The 23,128-nt window shown below is 45.2% G+C and overlaps 1 protein-coding gene across 6 annotated transcripts in view; it reads left to right on the forward strand.

The window, feature by feature from the left end:
- PATJ (PATJ crumbs cell polarity complex component) overlaps positions 1-23,128 on the forward strand; it is a 138,924-nt gene that overhangs the window by 105,673 nt on the left and 10,123 nt on the right. For 4 of the 6 annotated variants that reach the window (XM_039711657.1, XM_039711656.1, XM_039711660.1 and 1 more), the window contains 8 exons: positions 242-375; positions 12,072-12,155; positions 14,140-14,333; positions 16,065-16,212; positions 17,280-17,366; positions 20,487-20,604; positions 22,259-22,299; positions 22,559-22,681. In XM_039711657.1, the coding sequence (XP_039567591.1) occupies positions 242-375; positions 12,072-12,155; positions 14,140-14,333; positions 16,065-16,212; positions 17,280-17,366; positions 20,487-20,604; positions 22,259-22,299; positions 22,559-22,681 (929 nt within the window). Of the gene's footprint in view, positions 1-241; positions 376-12,071; positions 12,156-14,139; positions 14,334-16,064; positions 16,213-17,279; positions 17,367-20,486; positions 20,605-22,258; positions 22,300-22,558; positions 22,682-23,128 lie in introns of those variants that run through there. The other 2 variants (XM_039711659.1, XR_005627700.1) reach the window with 2 other exon arrangements.

Here is a 23,128-nt window from a genome sequence, read left to right on the forward strand (position 1 = left end):
GCAGAGGTGAAAACTGAATTAGGTGTCCCCCACGCTTTTACTGGCAGCATTTATTCCCAGAACTGAAGTCACTCTGGTTTAGAGACTTCAGAAGTGACTCAGAGTGGCCCTCTAGTTCAATTTTATGAAGGTGAAGAGCAAGAAAAAAAGCTAAATTAGCTGTTGTCACACCATTCCTTTGGTGGTTCTCATTTTCTTATTGTCTTGTGTGACTTAATTCTTGCCCTTGTGATGTTCCCAGGTGTCTTCCCACCTCCACTGCCTGTGGATCCAGCCACTTGTCCCATAGTTCCAGGGCAGGAGATGACCATAGAGATCTCCAAGGGTCGCTCAGGCCTCGGGCTCAGCATTGTTGGGGGCAAAGACACTCCCCTGGTGAGTTTCTGTTGAAATAATGCTGTTTTTGCTGCAGGCAGAGACAGAGAAAACATGGAAAATAATAATGCCCTTCATAGGTAATTGCTCTAATAAATTGTGAAAAACAGGGAGGACAAGCCAACTATAACCTCCAATAAAAAATCGGTGATTTTGCCTTGTGTCAGATCAGGTGATGCTCCTGTTTAAGTTGTTTGTGTTTCAGTAGTTTTTCTGCTGTTGTCAGAGGTTGCAAATGTGTTTTATTTTATTTAACCGTTGTGAATCAGGAGTTGGAATGGCTGGACTAGAAATTAATGTTGCAGTGGTAGAGCTGTCTCAGCAAGGATAACACCTCTGTCTTGAGAGCAGAAATGCTCAGTAGCTGTTTAAACAAACTGTGATTTATCTGCCTGCCAGCAAAAGCCCTTGCAGAACAGAGGTAAACCAAAAGTAATCTTTTATTGCTTTCTGTGTCTTTTGGCTTAATCTGCCTCCTTGATATGCTGGTTTTTTAAAAAATTATCTTCAGATGAATTAAAATGTATCAGTTCAAGCGTGAGCTCAGCAAATTAGTGATGCTAAACCCCATAAACCCCTCTCTGCCTCTGCTCTGGCTGCCTCCTCTCCACTTCCCATTTGAGAGATGCTTTGCTGCAGTGTAAGAGAAGCCAGATTGGGTTTTTTAAAATGTCAAATTCAGTTCTTTCAGTCAACAAGTCTCTGTTGCAGAGGTGTCTTTGCTGGGTTCTCCTGAATTCCCTGACACTGAGACTCTTCAGGCAGTGAAACTGCTCTGGTAATTGCAGTTTTTGCCCAAAATATCACAGTGGTGCATCATTAAGCATCAAAGTGTCAGCAGGTACAGACAGTTGCAATGTAGCAGTCTTCTTCTAGGGTAAAAAAAAAAAAAAAAGTAAAAAAAATTGAAAGGAAAGAAGAAAGGAAAACAAAAGGAAAAAGAAAATTTTCTTTTCCAGAGTGTGGGCTAGATCTTTTACAGCATTAAAGCTAAAATTGGAAAAAATTCAGGTTTTGGCCCCATTTATCCCAGTCTCCAGTTTTGTAGAGCTGGGTTGAATTCCTTTGTTTCCCATGGAGATGGAGCTGGGTTAGTTTTCACTCTTTCCAGCCATGCACAGCTTTGCCCCCAGTCCCCTTTTTTTTGTCAAGCTCCTCAGTGTTGAGTAAATTCAAATAAGTTGCTCGATGTTAGTCATCTCCCTGCTTTTTCATTTAACTGGAATTTGGAAATAATACATGGCAGTCTGTCAGATGCAATATTCTGTGTGTCTTTAATGAGATTTTAATATAAATAAATGAAAATTGTAAATAACTGCTTTACAGAGCAGATGAGAAAAATGCAAAGGGTTTTAGTCTTTAAATTGAGTAAATGGTTTTGGTTAAGTATTATGCTTTCATTAGTTTATTCATTAAAGTGTCCTCCCAGGAGTTGATTTTAAAAGTCTGTGCATGAAGGGAGGGAGGTCCAACTCCCCACTTTTCAGATCCTCAGCTTACAGGACTTACCCAAAATAAGTCCCTGTTTCTTCTCATAATTCTGAATCTGCTCATTGAAAGGCAAGAAATGGTGTTTCATAGGAAACAAGGTGCTTTTGGGAAACCACAGCCTAACCTGATCATTTGCCATGTGCACAGAGCCTCTCTGGGATTCTCCATAACTCCCTGCTCCAAATCAGCCCCTTCTCCTCAAGGCAGGAGCTCAGAGCTGTGGCCACAGCTGGTGGGATCCCAGAATCCTGGAAGAGTTTGGGTTGGAAACCTTAAAGATCCTCCACTTGCAGGGAACCTCCCATTATTTCTGTCTTCTGATCTTCTCCAAATTACTTTGATACCTTTTTTTTTTGTTGTTGTTGCCCTGGAGTCAGAAAACCTTTTGTAAAGAGTTGAAATGAAGTTCACATGACATAATGAGAAGTAAAAGCAAATACTGCTCAGGGCTGTTGGAAAGTTTCTGTCTTTCTGAGTTTCATGGCTTAGAGAGAAATAGAGCAAAACAGCTCCGTGGAGCTGAGGGATGGATGGATGGATGGATAGATGGATGGATGGATGGATGGATGGATGGAGTCTTGCTCTCTGTCAATTTGGTTTTAACTCATTTGCACACATGGACAGCTTCTGTGTTTTAAAAAAGGCAAGATCAAAGGAGCTCATCACTCCTGGAGGTCTCGTGTGGCAGAAATTGTGTGTCCAAGATGCACTGTTTGGTGCAGTGCAGAGAAATGAGGATGACCTGTAATTGGCTTCAGCAGAAGTGCCCACAAAGCCCTGAAGGACATGAACCCCAGCTCCTGGGATCTCAGAAGGAATTTATCAGCTTGGGGGAAGCCAGGAATGCTGCTCAGAACATGGCAAGCCTGTAAGGGCCTCACCCATGTTGTACTAAAACCTTCTTGATCTAAAAATGCTGAGCTGAGGGTGCTCGACAGCAGCTCACATGGGATGGGAAAGCTCTCTCAGAATATTTTATATCTTCCTTGAGCACAAGATGTACAGGCCCAGCTTTTAGAATAATAAATCTGGCAGCCAGGGACAGGCTGCTTCAAAATGAAATATAGAGTGCAACTTTTAAGTCATAACCTCAGGAATCTCATCAGGAATCACCAAGTAGAGACTTGAAAAATACAGCCTGTGAGTAGGGAGGTTAATTTGTTCAGGAGGTTGGAGAGTGATGTCTTAACCCCTGTGAAATGTTTTTTGGTGAGGAGATGTCCATCCCCTTAAACTGCAAACCCTTTCCAGTGATGTATTATAGACCAGGGCTGGGGCTCTGTGCCTGGGGAGCTGGAAGGATGTGCTTGCAGGAAAGGCATGCCCAAGGAAGGGTTGTCCTTGGGAGTTGTCTTCATGCTGTTGATCTTCAGACTGCTCTGGAGCAGCTCTATTTCATTTCCCTCCAAGTGCTGATTTTTTATAAGGTATTTTTTTTCTTCACTCACTTTCATTTCACCTTCCCACGTACCCCTGAGAGAGCACAACACATGGCCTCTGCTTTAAAGCAATTAAAGTGCAGAGTGGAGCTGGCTGAAGCACAGGGCTCTCAGTTTTTGATTTTTTTTCTTTTTTTTTTTTTTGGTTTTAGTCCAATCAAACTTGTAAAAGTAACCTCAGAGTGGGAATTTAAAACAGGGGGGGAAAAAAAAGAAGTGTTTTCAGAAACATCCCCAAAATGAGGTTTGAGGCTCCCGAGGACACCCATGAGGTTTTCATCCTAAATCCTCAGAGAGCAGGGCATCGAGGAATTGTTTTGGATTGTTCTCATCCAGGTGGGATGAGGGCTTTGTCCAGAGAGGCTGTGGGTGTTGAGCAGGGCTTAGATCAGCCTGGCCTAGTGGAGGGTGTCCCATGGCAGGAGATGGACTCTGAGGTGCCTCCCAACCCAAACCATCCCACCATTCTCTGAAATCCCAGCCCATTATCACCCCAGAGTGGGTGAATGCTGCCCACTTAACAACTTGCAATGATTTTCTGTAATCCAGGATAGTGAATTTTCAGGGATTTGATTCCTGGCAGCACATGGAAGAGGCGCTGCTCTAAGATAGAAACATTTTCTCTGCAGGGTGGGGGCACAGCTCTGCTGCCAGCTGAATAATTTAGTGATGGTCGAGTTGATTAGTGGTGGTTATTGACTCTGGCTTTGCTGCCTGGGTGAGTGAGACACTCAGACATGCCAGAGGGCATTCAGCAGTTTCAAGGCTGGTTTGGGGATGTTCCTCCAGGCAAGGTTAGAGAACCTGTGAGGGAGGAGGGCTCAGAGGCTCAGCTGGGGCTGGAAATCACTTCAAGTAATTGCTGAAGAGGTATAAAAGATTATTTCAGGGTCTGTAACTTAGGGCTCTCTGGAGGTGGAGTAGGGGGTGGTCATTATCTCAGCCTTACACAGAAAGGAAGAAAAATATGCTTTATGCTGTGTGGTTTTTGTTGTAAACAACATCAAACCTCTTATGCAGGATTTTTTATACTGGGTTGTCTGCTTTGAATGTGGTAAATTTTCTTCTTGTACTTTTGCTTTCAGCTGACTTTAATAAAAAGCATTTTTAAGGCAATTAACAAACTTTAAGGTACTCCATCTGTAAAATAAAGTGATCCACAAAGGCAGGGAAGTGGAACATGAAAAATACCAGAATATTCCTGTGCTCAGCTAACAGGAGTTGGTGAGAGCTGGGGAGCAAAAATCTTCCCTGATTACCTGGATTAGCCCAGAGGCTTTTCTGGGAGCTTCCTGAGGGTGGGATGCAGTTTGACAGAAGAATATTTAGACTCATTCTGTCAGTCCAGGTGAGTCATCCCTTGAATAAACCCCATCTGTTGAGGAAGGGCAAGGGAATAATCAGGAAAACTCTGACTTGAAGCTGCAGCTGTTCAAGCCCCTGTGTTTGCCCCTGGAGCTGCGAGGGATAATTACCCTGTGAGGGCTAATTACCCTGTGAGGGCTCCGTGCTGCCAAAACCAGGCTGTTCCTGCTACAAAGCCAAGCCTAGAGCTCAGCTTTGTGCCCTGCTGCAGTTGGCAGCAGTGGGGACCTACCTGAGCTCGAGGGCTCTGGGGCTCCTGTGTCACTGAGCAGGCTCTCCCTCGGCTGAGCCTTCATCCCACCCTCCCCACTTCAGTTGTGTTGAAATCCAGGCAAAAATGTCTTTATCAGGTACAGTCAGACAGCATCTGAGTGATTGCTCAGACATGCAGTGCAGCCAGGACTGAGAGTGCTCTGGTGAAATGTGCTCACCTTGTAACTACAAATGAGAAGGGGGATATTGGCCTCTGGGGAGGCTCCAGCAATATGTGGGCTGTAAGATGCTGCTGCTGTTAAATCCCCCACACAATGATTGGAACTATGGGATGAGAAAGGGGAATGGCAGCCCTGAGTGTTTAATCGTGGTTTGAGTATCCAGAGGGAGAGCCTGTGGTTGGGAGAGGCAAAAATGCAATCCCTCCTAAACCCCTAAACCTTTGCCCACGTTCATAAACCAGAAGGCAGCTTAATGACAGGGTGGTCAATGCAGTTAGCTTGAGATTGTGAGGCATGGCTTTGACTCCTGCTTGGATAAAGCTGGAGTGGGGTTGGTGGATTCATCATCATTCCAGGAGGACGCTGGCTCGCGGGAGCATGACAAACCCAAGCTGCTTGTACAGGAGTTGTCACAAAAGGGAATTAGGGCAGTAAGTTTTGCAAATCATGTCTTTGATGGGTCTTTGGCAAGGGTTTAGCTGATGGTAGGGCTCGCTTGCGTAGCAGGGCCTTGCTTGAAGGAGCTGCTGGAAGATTTACATTCTTCCAGGAATGTAAATCAACCATAAAATTGAGGCTAACAATATACAAAAGCAGCAGGACCTGTCAGGATGGGCTTCAGGAGGATCCTGGCTGCTGCTGGCTGGAACCCCTGGCTTTTGGCTCCCTGTGTCACACACATCCAGCACCTCATGCATTCTTTATAACCTGTGCTATGCTCTGTACACTGCAAACTCTCCTTTTTTTGGTAACTTAATAAAATAATGAGAGTGAGAGAGTTAAGGTTTTAATATGTCATTCTGTGTTTTATTATTCCCTCTAAAATGAGCATGTATACTTTTTGAAAAACTTTGGTTTGCTTTGGCATGTGATTCACAGGAACATAGCTCTTTCTATCATTCTGACTTAAGTCATATATTTTTACACTAAACATCTTATTACCTTAGTTTTATTATTTCAGAATCAAAGGAGAGCTTGCAAATGTCTATGACTGCAGAGCGAAGGAATGTTAATGAATAGTGCCATTGAATTTTCAGGTTTTAGCTTTTCTGATCTTAGAGAATATAACTGTAAGCAAAAATATTATGCAAGCTGAATAAAATTTAAATAAATAAGGACCAGATGTAACTATAGGGGCCTATAAAATGTAATACAAATACTATCCACTTCCTTAAAATAAATCTGTATTTTAGTATGAAAAATTATATTCATATTGATATTGTGGATTAATCTTTTTTATGAAAGTTGGCAAGTGAACAGCACCTCTTGCAGGGGCTTGTTCTTAAATGGGAAACAGACCCTTTGTTTTGACCTTGAGCAGGGCAGTCTCTGGGTCTCGTGCAACGTGAAGCATTTCTGCATTAACACAGTAATACCTTTTTACATTCTGCAGCCTGTTTTACTGCAGCAGTGTTTGCCTTAGGATTTGGGGTGCCTGCTAATGGTTTGTGCACGCCAGCAGTGGCAAAACCCCGCGGTGCCAGAAGGAGGCATTTGCATGAGATAAACCCCTCTGAGATGTCAAGTGATTTGCTTGGGCTTGACCTTCACCCTCCCTTGCTGCAAAGTTATCTTGGAGATTCCATTTGGGTCTGCAAATGGAAGATCAGAGATCATAACACAACTGCTGTCATTTCCTCTGCCTGCAAGTAACCAGCAGCTGAGTTTATTTTAACTACTGAGAGGTTCCTGCGTGGGGTTAATTCTCCAGTGAAACTGACTGTGCAACCAGTTGATTTCTGCTTTTATCTGGGAACCAGCCTGTAAAAAAATGAAATTTTACACTTTTACTGCTTGGACAAAGCATTGAAGAAGTTGAAAAGGAAATAACTGACAGTGTTGTGCTTGTCCTCAGAAAGAGATAAATATCAATCCCTGATCCTGCACTCAGCAAAAAACCCCTTGCAGTGTTATTACCCTTAATAATGCTAATTTAGTGTAACATTTGTAGCTCTGTAGGAAATCAGTTGGAAATGTGTAATGTTAGCTTGGGAAAACACAACTTGTCAACTAAATCAGAAAAACATCTTTTCCAGAGCGTGGCTTTATATGTAGTTTACTTTCTATCTTCCTGAGGAAAAGTGCAGAAAGCTCCATTCCCTAGACCAAATATGTGGTTATGGCTGGTGGTAGGTTCATTCCCAGGAGTTCTGTGCTGATTATTTCAGTTCTCAGTGGCTCACCTCCCTTCTCTCAGGTGCCTTTGATCCTGCCCAGGTCATGGCTGGAGCTCGTGGGCTGAAACAGCTCAGCAAAGACAAGCCCAAAGTTCAGCTCAGTTCAAGCAGCAGGACTTGCAGATGTTCAGGGCTGTGCAGGTCTCTCTTTACCACAATCTGGACCTTCTTCCTTGTCAAATCCAGCCAACACCAGGAATGTGGAGATTTCTCTGCTCCACTTCTTTTGAAATCAGCCCTTTTGCACCCTGATCCACTTTTATCACAGGATGCAATTTCATCAAAATACCCTTGGCACTTAATATCTGTGCCTCCTGCATGTCTTGTGTCCTGTTCCTCCCTCACCCTGTATTCCCAGCATTCCCAGGGACAGCCTGGGGGCTGTTTTTCAGTGGCTCTTCAGCTGAAAGCTGCTTCTTGTCCTGCTGAAGAGCAGCTGCACAGCAGAAAAGAAGCTCTGGACAGACTGGCTGAGGAGCTGCAAACTTCCAGGAAACGTGTGAGCAGCCCAAGCCTAAAGCCAGCAGCTTGTGAGGCTTTCTCACCGTGGTTTGTGCTCCTGCAGGCTTTTGAGGATCACTTGGTCAGTGATTTTCCTGAATGGGATGCTGACTTCACCACCTTCCTCCCAAAGGCTCGGTCAGGACAGTGCTCTGTGGTCCTTGCCTGGGGTCTCTCCCATACCAGTTCTTGACATTTAAGATACAAAGATTAAGCTGTCAGTCTGGCTGAATTAAATGCTCAGAGTTAACATGTCTGTTTGTGCCCTTTGCTGAGGGCTGAGTGTGATGTTCTTCCCCTCACGGGTCTCTGCATCGTTACAAATCAAGCAGAAAAATATCCACAGCCTGGGGGAGGAGTTGAGGTCCAACTCCCTGGGAGTTCAGGGTTCTTCCCCTCCTCAGATGAAGGGCAGTGCAGTGCAGACCATGCTGTGCACGTGGTACCAGCTTTATTTTCCAGAGGTGGGTGCTAATTTCTGTCAGGCACCTTGCCCTCACTGTTTATTGTTCACTCTGCACCAACTTTGCCCTTGGAGGTATTGACCAAGAGGCTCTATGAGCTTCTCCTGCTTCTCTGCCTTTACTTCTACAGCCAAATCCTCATTTTTCTCCCTGCTGTGCCTTCCTTTTGCTCCCCAGCTGTTCAGGCACAGTGATAATCTCAGTCACAGCAATACTCTGCTGGTAAGGGCTGTACCTGTCCCACATCTTCAGCCTGAACCCTACTAAATACCTTTTCTTTGTGACAGGTCTGGTGACCATTGCTGCTTCTTACCAGGTTTGGGGCACATCATATCCCAACCAGCTGTGCTTGTGCAATATTTGGGATCCATTCTGGCTTGCAGGGATTTTTGTGGCTGTGCAGGGCTGTGTCAGTGCATCCAGTTCATTTCCTTGGGCTGTAGGCCCTTCAGCACCAACATTTTTGAGCCCAGGATGGTAATCTCAGCAGTAGCAGGGAAATTCCCTTCACATCTGTCCTTTTTTCAGTGTTTTCATGGTTGGACAGTCTCAGTTTACACCTGCCAGCATGGACTTTGTTTAGCATGGAGAAGCACAGTTTGCATGGCCCAGCTCATATTCCGCATCCTTCCGTCCCGGGCAAGAACTGCTCAGCTCTGCATTAATTCCCCATTTGTGTAATGCTCCCAGACTGTTCTCTGTCAAAATATACAAAGATTAAAGCCCCAGTTTGTTGAATGGATTTGTAAACTTTATGAAGTATGTGCTTTCAGCAGCTGGGTATCTTTTTTTAAACAAGTGTGTTCTTGATAGGGGAGTGTTTTTATTTCCCCTCCTGCACGAACAGTTTTTGTGACTCTGCCAAGCTCCACCATGGAGAGCCATAATCTGTATGAAACTGGTGGTGAAAGGAGGTGGGGAGGGATGGGAAAATCTGTCCAGAGTCACCATGAATTCACAACCTCTAGCTGAACATTGACACCACTTTCTCTTCATCCCTCTTGATTGATTGATTTTGAACTACGTAGGCTTTGGTATCAAGCACACATTTAATTTGAATAGGAGCTGCAGATGTCCAGAAACCAAAAGCTATCCTTTAAATAAATGTATTGTTTTAGTCTATTATGATTCTGGGTTTTTTCTGAGGGACTGAGAGGAGTGTTCCAGCTTCAATCCATTCTTGTTGATAGACTCATTACAGTTTGGGGTTTGGTTAGATGGCTGGAGTATGACATCTAATAAATGCATAAACTCCTTTAAAATATTGATATGATTAAAAATGTTCACTCACATCAGTAGTTTGGTTTTTAGCAATTTGTCATGGATGGTCAAAACTAACAGAGTCTTATCCAGATCCCACTAGATCCAGTGGAAAAAAAAAATTACTTCTGGGTTAAGTGCTTTGAGCTGATCCCAGGAGTATCAGAGGAAAGAGATGTTTGCCATGCTTCATAAGCTAAGGAAAACTAAAACTGACATTTATGCCTATGGACTATTTAGAAATCTTTACAGTGCATCATGGACACGTAGCTCTGTTCTGTTTTTAATCGATTTGATAAGCCTGGTTCAGCTACACTACTTTAAAAAAAAAACCTGCTTAAGAAAAACAGTGTTTTGGCAGATCAACGAGATGTTTCCTTCTGCAGGGTAGGCACAGAGTGAGCAGGAATGTACCTTTTCATGCCATGTGTATTTTTAGTCTTGGGTCTGGCTTCTCACACATGCAGGAACCACAGTGTAGCACTGAAGTGTTGCCTTTTGAAATAGATGATGCAGATTATCCAAACTGATAACACTCGGTGGTTCCTGGGTCTGAGCCTTCGGTATGTGCAGTTTTACATTTAATAAAGCAGTGCTGGGAAAAGCTGCTAACTCCAGGTTGGTGGATGTTTTAAAAGCAACCGCAGATGGAAAACAAACTTAGAGAAAAGTGATTGAAAGGTCCTTGCTCAGAGGTTAGGAAATATGAGATTAAATCCAGTCTGAAAAGGTTTAATTTGACCATCCTGTGTACATGCCCAATGTGTGCTATTCCATGGTCATACTGCCTGTTTTCTACTAAGCTCCTGGTCATCCACGGCCCTGGTGTGTCCCAGGTGAAAGATGTCCCTTAACAAACTGGTCAATATTTTGTGTTCTCTCATTGGCCACTTCTCCCAGGCTGAAGTCTCTTGCATTGCTCTGGAGTAACACCATCATTTGTAAAGCAAAGGTGAAAAATACCTCAACCCCAAACCAACCAACCACAACCCCACAACAACCCAAACCTCAGGGAGAAGATGGACATGCCTGTGTTGCTCTATTCTGTTAGTATTTGTTGCTTCAGTTATTGCAAAAAAACCCTGCAGTTGCCAGAGGTGTATATATATATCTATATTTTATTTTATTTTTTAATCAAACCACTCTTTTGATTTTCTTAATTACTTGGTACACAGCTCATAGTGTTTCCCCTTCATTTATGCAGATTGAAATCTCTTTTCCCCCCATCTGGAACTCTTGTATCAGCTGTAATCCATTTGTGGTTGCAATCCCTCAGGTTTTTATCAGGGACTGGTGTCCATGGATCAGAGGGAACCTGTGGCAGTGGTGCTGTGCTCCAGCAAGTCCCCATCATTAAATAAGCTGTAGTGGGAATGAAAGGGAATTGTGATCTGAGTGTTGTGATCTGAGCATTACCTGAAGGGCATTGGAGTTTTGTTTTTTGTTTCTGTGCTGGGAAAGGATCATGGAGCAGCACGGGCAGGGGGTGAATTGGTGATGAGAGATGTACCTAAGAGTGTTCTCCAAACTTGGAAACTCCAAGCTTTTCCCACCCAGCAGCAATTCCCTGCCCCTGCTCCATCCCACAGCAGGGTTCCCGTGCTCCAACCTCACCAGCTTTTCTTGGGAGCTCTGTGGGAAAGCTCCTCTTTGGCTTGTTCCTGTTGGTGAGGGGCTCCACAACAGCAAGAGGTATTTGAGAATGGGTTATCCAGGACCTACGTGTGGAATTAAATAAAAATCACCACATGTTTGCCCAGAGCCAGCGCTGGAGGCTCAGCTCTGAGGCTGAGGAGAGGAGCAGGTTTGGCACACAAAAAGGAGCATCCCATCCTGCAAGAGGAAGCACTGTAAAAGGATGCTCACCTATATATTTTTTAAGGAAAAAAGAAAAAAAAAAAAAGAAACAAACAAACCAGAACAATGCAAAGGGAAAGCACCAGCAAGAGAACAGTATGTTCTTTGTAATGCTTTTTCTTTGGGGACATCTATTGCTGGCAGTAAGATTAAATCACTGAAACCTTCCCTGAAGCTACATCTGCCACTGCCTACATTTTCCAACCTCAGTAATAAACTAACATTTGCCATTGTTCCTTTCTTCTGGATTTCATTTCTTACAGATTTAACCAGTGCTATTTACCACAAGGCATTCAGCTCTTGCTTAAAGCTGAGGTCTATGCCAAGTCCCTAAAAATATTCATAGCTCCAAAGAATCTGGTTTTAAATAATATCATTAAAAGTAGACTATATTAATACTACAGTTCACACTGAGTTCACGTGCTGCTGATGCCAATGCATAAAAATGATGGAAGAAGCTCTAGTCAAGACTACCCTGAAGTGGGGAACAAAATCCTTTGTACCTTTATACCAGCTTTTGATTACAGGAGTCACTTTCTTATCCCAAAATACTGAAAATTTGAAAAATCTGTGTTACAGTCGTGCTTCTCCTGACTTGGAGTGTTGTGTTTTAGACTGTGGAGCTGGTGGGGAGTGTGGGGTGGGTCATGGTGGCCAGTTTGGGGGTGTTTGGGAAGCAGGGTTCATGTCTCTGCCTTCTTCCCACAGGACGCCATAGTGATCCATGAAGTTTATGAAGAAGGGGCAGCAGCCCGAGATGGCAGACTTTGGGCTGGTGATCAGATTCTAGAGGTAAATGATGTTCTCTGTGTCTGTGTTTGGTTGTGGAGAATTGTTTTCAGTTCAGCAGAGGTCCCTTGAAAGTTTAATAGGATCCATTCTCGAGGCTTCCCTTCTGTCACTAAGAACGTCCTGAAAAATTCATATTTCCTTATATATTCATATAAACTGAAGGTACAAATTGAGAATACATTAAATTTAATTGAGCAAGGCAGTTCTTGAATTACATAGTTCAGCTGTCATGTCCAATAGCTTGGTATTATTCATCTCTTTAATCTTTCATTTGGAGGCCTGCGCTTCCAGCACCACTTCCTTATCTCTGCTCTGCCTGAAATCCAAATATTGAGCTGGGACAACATGGGGTGAGCAGGAGAAGGTGGCTGTGGCATCCCTGCCAGCATCCCTTCCAGTATCCCTGTTAGCATTACCCCACAGCATCCCTGTGAGCATCTCTCCCTGCATCCCTCCCAGCTCGCCCAGGCCACACTTCACTCAGCTGGGGAATGGCTGCTGTGAGTAAATGTGGTGTTTTTCCCCCAGACAAGCAGGGAAAAGGTGGAGGGAAAGGGTTAAGAGAGAAGTGTTGGTCTGCAAATGAAACTTGCGTCAGGCAGGGGTTCAGTGCAGCTGCTTTGCAGCTCTGCTGTCAGCTCAGGACAAATTCCCAGCATGGCCATTAAGGCCTCGGTGTGTAGGGTTAGGAAAATAGCACGGGGTACTTGGGGAGTTGTCTTTACAGCTCTTGCACTGCAAATATTTTTGTTAGCGTTGAGGCCGAATGTTGTTTTGGTTTTATAAATAGTGGGGTATTAACAGAGCACAATAATTAGGGGGTAAGAATGGAGCAGGTTAATTAATTCTTCTCTGGCCAAACAGGAAAGTGCTAATGTTTGTGAGCCATAATATTGTTATTATTTCAGCTTTTAAAAGCTGTATTAATCAAAAAGATGACTGAATTGGTTTCAGATTAGTGTGATAAAGCACACATAGATGCCCGTGTCAAGGAAAATACACACTTATAAACAAATGTGTGCAGAGTTGGTACAAAAGAATATAGAGAATAAAGATTAGCCTTAATTATCTTAATGTAAAATTAGATATTATTGTAGTGTTGCATATCTAGAAATTCTGAGAAATATTTTCATAGCCTTAAAACTCATGGAAGTAGATTAACATTTGTGGTTATTCTGTTGCAGTTCATGCTGCTTCCTAAAGAGACTTCAAAAATGTCTAAGTATTGATATGTTTTGGTATGAAGAAATAAAAGATGATTTAGTTGACAGAATATTGGCAAACACCTTAAAGGGCACTTGTGGATCAGGCTTGGCAAAATTAGATTAAGTTTCACGTTCCAATAGGGGTTTTTTTAAAGGAACATTTAAGCAGAACTTCTTGTTCTGAAGAAACCCCCTCAGGTTTTGGTAAGAGAAGTGCAGCTGCTCCAGCAGCGGTCTGGTGTGCCATCTATTGGGAAAAAAGGAAAATCACCATTGAATACACCCTGCCTGGGATTCTCTGAGGCCATTTATTTGCTGGGATTCTCTGAGGCCATTTATTTGCTGGGACTCTCTGTGGCCATTTATTTGCTGGTGTTTCTGATTCCCTGTTTTCATCTTGATCATGTTACGGAGCTGGGGGAAAAGGGGATCTGAGTACTGAGGTACACAGGGAGCTCAAAGGAGCACATCCCACTTTGTGTAGCTGGAGAAAGAAGCATTGCTTGAGGTTCCAAAGGCTTGAGATTAAAAAAAAGGGAAGAGCACCCAAAACTTCCCAGCCCAAATGTTCTGATTGTTGGGATTTACTGCAGGCAGTGGCACAAAGCTCCGAGCTCACACTCCATAGGAAGCCCAGGATCTCCCCCTGGGAATGGGAACCCTCAATTAGAGCACCAAGGGGTGTCAAATTGACAAATGTGTGCTGTCACCCAGGGGCAGGGTGTGATGAAAAGATCATTTGTCCGTGCCATTTGGAGAGCAAACACTGATTGTTCCAGGTGAACGGGATCGATCTGCGCAGCGCCAGCCACGAGGAAGCCATCACTGCGCTCCGGCAGACACCACAGAAGGTGCAGCTGGTGGTTTACAGGAATGAGGCACACTACAAGGATGAGGAAAACTTGGAGATTTTCTCTGTAGACATCCAAAAGAAAACGGGCAGGGGACTGGGGCTCAGCATAGCTGGGAAACGGTAAGAGCACCTCTGATCTGACAGCGCTTCCAATGGGGAATATTTGGGATTTTGGTGTGTGAACAACTGTGGCAAATAAATGGAATGTGAAATACTCCATAAGGAGCAGAATTTTATATGTAAATATCTTCCAGGCTGGAATGGGGCTGTGGTTCTGGCTCCTGTGTCAGAACAGAGCTGAGAAGTGGAGGCTGTTGCTGCCCAGGGATGCTCCGGGCGCAGAGAGGAAATCCCATGCAGAACTGGGGGCTCACTCTTCTGTGGCATCAGGGTAGCTGTGTCTCAGGGCTTTGGAGGCCCTAACCATGGCTCTTCTGGTTTCTAAATTGGGGCATAAACCTACCCTAGCTCTTTGCAGAAGGGTCTGTGAGTTAGATTGATCTCATGATGGGTTCAAAGGGACCGAGGCCAGTGGAGGGTGAGGGGCTGGGTTAGACCCAAGCCCTGAGCAGTTCAGTTCCACACTGCAGAGAGCAGTCTGCAGAGCACAACCTGAGATACAGAGCCACTGAGACTGGAAAAGCCCTCCAAGGTCATGGAGTCCAAACTTTACCCATGTCACCCACCCAGAGCTCTGAGTGCCACCTCCTGTCCTGCCCCGGACACCTGCAGGGATGGGGACACCAAACCTCCCTGGGCAGCCCCTGCCAATGTCTGACCACCCTTTGCATGAATTCTTCCTGATGTCCAACCCACACCTCCCCTGAGGCTGTTTCCTCTTGTCCTGTCCTGGCTCCACCCTCGTGTCAGGGAGTTGTGGAGAGGAATACAGTGGGAAGAAGCAGCAGCCTAATAAAATGTGACTTTTTCTTGATACATCTCTAAACCACTGCTATTAGATCACTCAAACCAGAGCACTGATAGTTTTAATCTTCCTTTGCTAAAAGAGATTTATGGCATGACACTTGTTCAGTGTTGGAGTTGCCATCCTGCATTGCCAAAAATAATTTACTTTTGCAATTACAAAGCACCATGTCATTATCCTGACTGCCTATGGTCAGCAGAGTTTCTGCAGCAGTTTTTGGGTGGCAGTGTTTAACCCAGGTGTTGTGAGCAGATTGTGGGGTGGGTAATTAATTTAGATTATGTAAATTACCCTGCAGATGGTAATCACAGTCTCCAGCTTTCATCCCTTTGCTTCTGGGCTGAACTTCCTGTGCTACTCCTGAATCCTTCAGAGTGGGGATCCCCTCCTTAGAAGGATCCCAATTGCTGAAGTGTGTTAAACAATACCCAGGTATAATTCAGGGTGGGAAGTGGTGTGTCCTTCAGGTGAAGGATTAAAAAAAAATGCCATATCTTGGCATTGCAGCTGGCACCAGCTCACACCAGAAATTACAGAATCATTTAGGGTGAAAAAGCCCACCAAGACCATTGAGTCCAACCTTTAACCCAACCCTGCCAGGTCCACCACATCCCATCAGGAGATAGTTTAACTCCATTACAGGCCAAACCTCAGACTTCTATTCCTATAAATGGTGTTTTCCATAAATCTTTATGTATTCTACAGTCAGAACTAGCAGTTCAAAGGGAAAGACAGCATTAAATATTAGCAAAACATGCTGTGGTTTTAAAACTCATTGATTTTTTTACACAGCTGGATGAGGTGTAAAACTGGTTCTTCCTCTGCTCACAGGTTTCTTTTAATGTCTCTTAAATGCAAGTAATGTAAATTGGTCTCCCAAAGAATATTGGATTGTGTAATTAGCCATATGCTTCTTGCATTGTTAGAAATGGAAGTGGAGTGTTTATCTCTGACATTGTTAAAGGAGGAGCTGCAGACCTAGATGGAAGATTAATTCAAGGAGATCAGATTTTGTCTGTAAATGGGGAGGATATGAGAAATGCCTCACAGGAGACTGTTGCCACTATACTTAAGGTGAGTACAGAATACATTCTGAGATATTGAATTGCAGTTACTGACACTGTGCAAGGTAATTATCCTGAAGTGCTATTTACCATACACAGGACAGCTCCAGCTGATTACCCAGACAAGAATTCCAGTGGAAATAACTGGGAGGTTGTTTTAAAGTCACTTCTCTGTGTGTTTCTAGGAGTTGGATGATACGAAGCAGGAACACAAAGGCACATTTAGTGTTTAGGCATTTATTTGAAAATGCAACTGTGCATCTCATGTGTTAGAAAAAGACTTGGAAACAGAGGCAACACACACCAGAACTGAAATAAATCTTTGGCTTTGCTGTACTGACCTGCAGGGATAAAATAACAGCTTAAATCTGTTCCTGCACAGCTTTCCATCCTCCAGGAGTGATTTTACTCTGAAATTCTGGGACAAGTTGCCTTTTTCCATTCCTTTTTCCACGGGCTGGGGGAGAGGGCAGGGGTGGGATGGCCACGAGTGCCATCAGTGGATGCTGAAGACCCATTTCTATTCCAAGCTGCATCTGCTCCCAGGGCTTTCCCCCTGCCATCCCCACCACTGTTTCTGCACATGATTTCTTTCATTCTTCAGGGGAAAGGCTAATTATTTCCTTGCTTTTTCCATTCAGGGTTGGTGCCTTGCCAAAAGTTTACCTATTTAAGAATTGGGAACCGGTGGTGCGAGGGTATTTTGTTAAGTTGGATCCATATGGGATAAATTCACCCTTTTCTGCAGCATTTTGCCTCTGAAGGGTTTTTCAAATGTCTGCTAAAGAGTTTGGGGCTTTTTGTTTCTTCTTCCTGAGTAAATTTGCCATCAGTTTGCAAGGGGGACATTCATACTAAATTCAGCAATCAGGAGGAACCTTCAGGACTAGCCTAAATCCACTTTTTGTATTGTCTAAATACAAGTGTTCATGTTCTGAACATTCCTTGTGGCTTTCTTCATGGACTTGTGGTGCTGAATATAAACATAATTCTCTCCAGGAGAGCGTGAAATATTATATGTCTACTTAAATTGTACATTGTGGGTTGTTTTTGTTTTGTTTTTTTTTCTTCTCCAAGTGTGCCCAAGGCCTGGTGCATCTTGAGCTTGGGAGATTGCGAGCTGGGTCATGGCTGTCATCACGGAAAACATCCCAAAACAGTCAGGTTAGTGACAAATTCCTCTGTTTAAGCTGGAGCTGTGCAGGGCAGAGCATGGGGATGGTGCACAGATGTGCACATGGATCTCATCCTTCCACAGACACTGCTGAGGGTGGGGAACAAAATATTTTATCCCCATAATTTTCCGTGCTGAACCACAGCTGAAATGCTGATTGAGCAGAAGAGCTCGTTAATGTATTTATTGCTGAAGGAGTGTCTTCCCAAGACACACCAGAAATCTGTAATATTTTTCTCAAGTGATGATGCCCAGAAATGTTTGGTTTGAAGACTTGCAAAAACTGCTTGAATGTATTTTCTGCAGCTGTTTTGTCTATCAAAAGGAGCTAATGAAACCAAACTGTATCTCTGCCTATCTTCCAGCAGAGCCACAGGAGAGCTGCTTTCCCCTCCAAGAAAACACAGAGCAATTTCCTGCTTCACTTGCTTTTTACCTGAAGCGAGGACAACAATTCATTTTTCAATCAGAGCAGGGCCTTTCCCCTCTCCCTGTGCCCCCCAGTCTGCTCAGACACCAATTCCTGGTGTTAAACCTGGAGGATTGCAGGGGAGAGAAACAGGGCACAGTGACTTAGAAAACTTCCTCTTAATGGGTTTTCCTTCTGAAAATCGACTTCTTTGCCACTCTATTTAAGGTGCCAATGTCTCTGAAAGAGGGGATCACAGCAGGCTGAGGCTGTGGGGGGCTTTGGCCCCTTTCTGCCGTGGGGAAGCTGCACATGAGGGGATCCAGCACTGCTAAAAGAAGGGTTTGTTTTTTGGAAGCAGAGAGGAGGAGCCATAGGAGGCTGAGGGGAGATGTGAGTTAAAGCAGGAATGTTTTTAAGGAGGTCTGTAAGGGGTCTGTCCGTGAACAGCCCCAAAAAAGGTGCCAAAATTATCACAGCATGGTGTGATTTCTTCACTTCCTGAAGGGCAGCAGTGGCCCTGGCTGGCTGGAGGTGGTGAGGTACCAGGAGGGGCTAAAGCCAGGTGGGAACAGCTGGGCTAAGCCCAGCTTTAAAAATACTGGCTTTGGAGAAACATCTGCAGTGCATGGAGCAGGCAAGGAGAGGTGAAGTAACAGAGGGAAATTGCACTGATTGCATTAAGTCAGCAGTCAGGTATTAGATTTTGTTTTGGCCATTGTATCAACATGAAGCCTTAGCAAGAACAAGGTAATCAAAAAGTGACAGCTAAAAATTACCCACCTGGTTTTACATGTAAAGCTCAAGCTGAAAGGGAAACAAAATGCCATAATATCTAACGTGGGTCTAGGTAAAAATTCAGATCCAATGACATCATCTCCCTTTTTTTGTAGCATAAGAGGCTTTTGCAGGAACCTGGTAAATCCTTTCTTTTAATACAAGAAATCCTAATCTCCTTGATGCAGAGTCGTTTGAGAGCCTTCATCTCCCTGCTCCAAAGTGACTTGGTGATTCTGAAAGCTGAATAAATGTTTCTCACCAAAACCCTTCCAAGAGTTATAAAAATCTTGGCAGATGATGCAGCAAACCAGCATGAGTGATTTGCACAACTGCAAGCACTGCTGTAGAAGGTGCTGGCCAAGAGCATCCAGACCTTTTGTCCTCACTTGGCTTTTTTCTGGGTCCACTGCATCCCTTGAGCAGTGGAAATCGAAGCAGGGCTTTCTTTCACATGCATTGCAAATGTTGTTAACTGGGCCATGAATTGGCACCCAGGGGTGGAAACTGTGCTGTGCCTGGTGTTTGTCACTGACAGCTGCACACTGGCCAGTGGGATAAATGTGTCAGGGCTTTTGAGTCACCAACTGATGAATTTTTGGGGAGAAATCTCTGCTGTGCATGGACGAGGATGGAGCAGATCTTTGTTTTGGACAAGGCAGCCCAGATGGAAATGTTTGGCCCTTTGTGGAACCTGTTCAGATGCATTTCCTAAATCAATGGTTGGGTTTCCTCAAGGGGCAGAGCCTGAAGATGATGCCTCAGGTTTTGGCTTTTATATTTTTCAGACTCTGAGCTGCTTTAGTGTGTGGGGCTGGGCTTCACATGAGGGGATGGGGAGCTCTGCACAGAGCAGGGACACAAAACAATTCCTGCTCCAGCTGGGCACCAAGGACAAATGATCCCAATCCCAGCCCAGGAGCACAAAGCCCGTGGGCTGCAGAGAGAAAAACAAGCAGGGTGGGACTGCAGGGGCTGCAGTGGGATTGGACACTGCACTGCAATGTGCACATGGAGCAGAGCTGAGCCCAGGGACAGACCCTGTGAGTGCTCGTGCATTTTGGGGCCATTTGGGTTCATCCTGGGGGCAGCCCTGGCTGGGCTCTGGTGCTGCCCGAGGTGGATCCATGCAGGAGATCCTTGGAATCAATCCCTGCTTTATTCTGGAACTCTGCCCAGCCTCTGCTCCAGAGCAGCCTGCACAAGGGATCAAAGATAAAAGCCAGAAAAAGGGAGAGGGAAAAGGCAGCAGAGAGAGTTTCTCCCTTTGGAGGCTCTCCTGTGTCAGCTCCCATGTTCTTCTGGAAATGAGAGGAGGTTCCTGGGCAGGTAGAAGGAGCAGGGGCAATTGCAGTGTATTCAGCTAAAACAACAAAGATTCCTGCCAGGTGACAGGATGGGTGTCCCTGTTATCCCCCCTCATCTGAGAGAGCAGCTGTTTGTCCTCCTGGGTGCTCGTAGGGGCACCACAGGGAAGGTGCCCATCATTTCCCCTTCTCCTGAGGTGTGGAGACACACTGGGAGCAGCTGAGAGGGAGGAACACCTAAAGCTGACCTGAGCATCACATAAGTGTGGAATAAGGATCTGTAGTTCTGTGAGCAGCACCACAGGATCACTGAGGTTGGAAAACCCCGCTGAGACCATCAAATCCAACCATTCCCCAGCACTGCCAAGCTCAGCACTAACCCCTGTCCTGAGTGCCACGTCCACACATCTGTTAAATCCCCCCAGGGGTGGTGACTTCACCTCCATGGGGAAATTTTGGTCTGTTTCCCCTCCCAGAGGGGTTTGCACTTGCGTGGCCAATGTGGCATTTCCAGTGTGGCTGGCACAGAGCACAGCTGCACCCATCTGTCACAAGGCCTGGTTTAAAGTTCACTTTTGGGTTTTACTCACTTTTTTTCCCTTGATTTTTACCCTCAGGCAAGCCAGCAGAGTGTCCACAGCCACTTCCACCCCGCGCTCGCTCCCGTGCTCTCCACCTTGCAGAACTTTGTCAGCACGAAAAGATCCTCAGCAGACACGTCCCAGAGAAGCTCAGGTACAAACTGGGCAGCTGCCAGAACAGCTGAGTGTGATTTGCTTTGTACCCTGCTGCTTTGAAAGCCAAACTGAGCACTCAAATCTGGCTTTCCTGCACAGCCTCCCCGAAGACGCCCCACGGATGTTTTTAAGAACCAAACACTTCCCAGAAGATGACTTTATTTTTATGTCTGCTGGAGCAGGAGTGGCCCCTCTATTTTAAGTGCAGAATTCCTGTGCCCTGCTATTCCCCTTGTCAGAGACTTAGCACAGGCATGGTTCTCACATTAGGAATGGTTTTCTCAGGGAATAAAGCTGCCACCACTTCATTTATATCTTTGTTGCTCTTGAGTGCATAAAGGGGTGTTTTGTAATGAGAAAGTCACAACGCCCAGTTTGCAGGTTTAGAGAGCTTTAAAAATCCACAACCTGCAGCAGCCTGGGGAGAGTGGCTCCAGGATGTGGGAATCCTTGCTCATATCTGACCATGGGCAAGAGGAGAAGACATTTCTTCTGCTGGTTTGCAGGCACTGCAGGAGCCTGGTGCCTTTTGGGCATCCTTCTCTGTGCTGTCTGGGCAGGCCCTGCAGCACTGGGCACTTCCTGACCCTGATTTGGGGTCCCCAGGGCTGGGCTTCCCAGTGCCACAGACCTCAGCTGTCCCTGCCCAGACACACCTTCATGGATGTGGGCAGTGCTGGTCTGGGGGGTAGGAATCATGGAATTTTGGAAGAGATTTATTCTGCCAGCTTTCTAGTTTCATTACAGCTGATACAATTAGGGGTGGGTGTAGCAGAGCTCAGGACCTGACTACACCATCAGCTTGTTGGGCTGAAAAAATTCGTTTGAGCTGAACTCTGAAGTCTCTCTTTGCCTTTTTCCTTTGCTTTCCATTCTCTTCTCCTCTCCTGCCTTCCCCCTTTCCCACTTTACCTCTTCTCTTTTCCTAGTTCCTTTTTTCCATTTCCCCTTTTCCTTTCTTCTTCGCCCTTTCCTTTCCCTCTCACCTTTATTCCCTTCCCCTTTTCCTTCCCCTTTTCTTTCCCCTTTTTCTTTCTCTTTTCTTTTCCCTTTTTCTTCCCCTTTTCTTTCCCTTTCTTGTTCCCCTTTTCCCTCCCCTTTTCCCTTTTTCTTCCCCTTTTCTTTCCTCTTTTCTTTCCTCTTTTCCTTCCCCTTTTCTTTCCCTTTCCCTCCCCTTTTCTAGCATTTTGAGTACTTTTCCACACCTTTTCACTGGATGCACACCATCCTGACTTCCTGCCTGCCCTTTTTTTACCCACACAGCACAAAGGGGAAGAGGAGATCCCTGGAACTGCACCATTCCCAGAGCCCTTTGTGCAAGGGCACTGTGATTTAGGAATAATAATCCTGTCTTTAATTGAGTGAAGGCACAATAGGGCTGTTCTCCAGGCTGGCAGAGTGCTGCAGTTCCACAGATTGTGCCTGGGCTACAGTGGGAGTCACAGTGACACCGGGAGCCAGAGGGATTGCACCTCATTCATCCTTCCTCCTCCTCCTCCTCCTCCTCACTGCCTGCCTTGGCACAGGAAGCCTCCACTCCTGCCTGGTGATAACTCTGCCTAGGCAGCAAGGGACCGTTGTCACCTGACAGTGTTATCTCTTAATTATATTATTTCTTAATTACAGAAGCTAATTGTTTGTTTCTTTATTAGTAGGAGCCGATATGGGCCCGAGGACTGTGGAGATAACAAGGGTCAGTGAGTTGTTTTCTACCTATTCATAAAGCCAGCTCCTTCCACTGAAGTCGTTCATTTTTGCAGCATTTCTCTCGAGTCCAGCTGCATCATTTGTGTTTGCACTGGGGGCTGGATGTGTGCCTGTGCTCTGGGTGAGGAGATGTGTGTGTCAAACCCATTTTCTGCTGTGCCACCAACCAAAGCAGTCAGCTGTTGCCATGCCCTGCACTCTGCCAGTTGCCCCCTGTGCAGATGTTTGGTTTTGCTGTGTTCCAGGGCCCGTATGATGCCCTGGGTGTCAGCATAGCAGGAGGGAAGGGCAGTCCCCTGGGGGACATTCCCATCTTCATCGCCATGATCCAGGCCAGCGGAGTGGCTGCTCGGACACAAAGGCTCAGAGTGAGTACAGGGGCCCTCAGTGTTCCTGTTTCATCTCCCACCTGTCCCTTGATGCCTCAAAAACTTCTGCATCTGCTGTCACTGATGGTCTCTCACAGACTGCCCTGCCTCTATTTGTATAAAAGCAAAACAAAACAAAACAAAAAGAAAAAAAAAAAACACCACCCCAGAAAACAAACCTGCCCTTGCTGCCCATATTGGAAATGTGACATTAAGAGAAAGAGCTTAAATGAATTGTAGTTGTTGTGGAATGTCTGTGTTCATTCAGACAAGAGGGCAGCAAGTGGCCCTCTGGAAACCTCAGGTATTTTGGGAACTCCAGACTGGGCATCCTTTAGAGCTCAAACCAGGCAGAAATGGATTGATTGATCTTAAGGCCCCTATAAATAAACAGCAAAATAAGGCACTTGTGTCAGACCCACAGCATGTTGGGTTTCCAGGCATGGC

Source organism: Passer montanus, unplaced genomic scaffold (genome assembly GCF_014805655.1).
Source record: "Passer montanus isolate IOZ18808 unplaced genomic scaffold, ASM1480565v1 scaffold25, whole genome shotgun sequence".
NCBI lineage: Eukaryota > Metazoa > Chordata > Aves > Passeriformes > Passeridae > Passer > Passer montanus.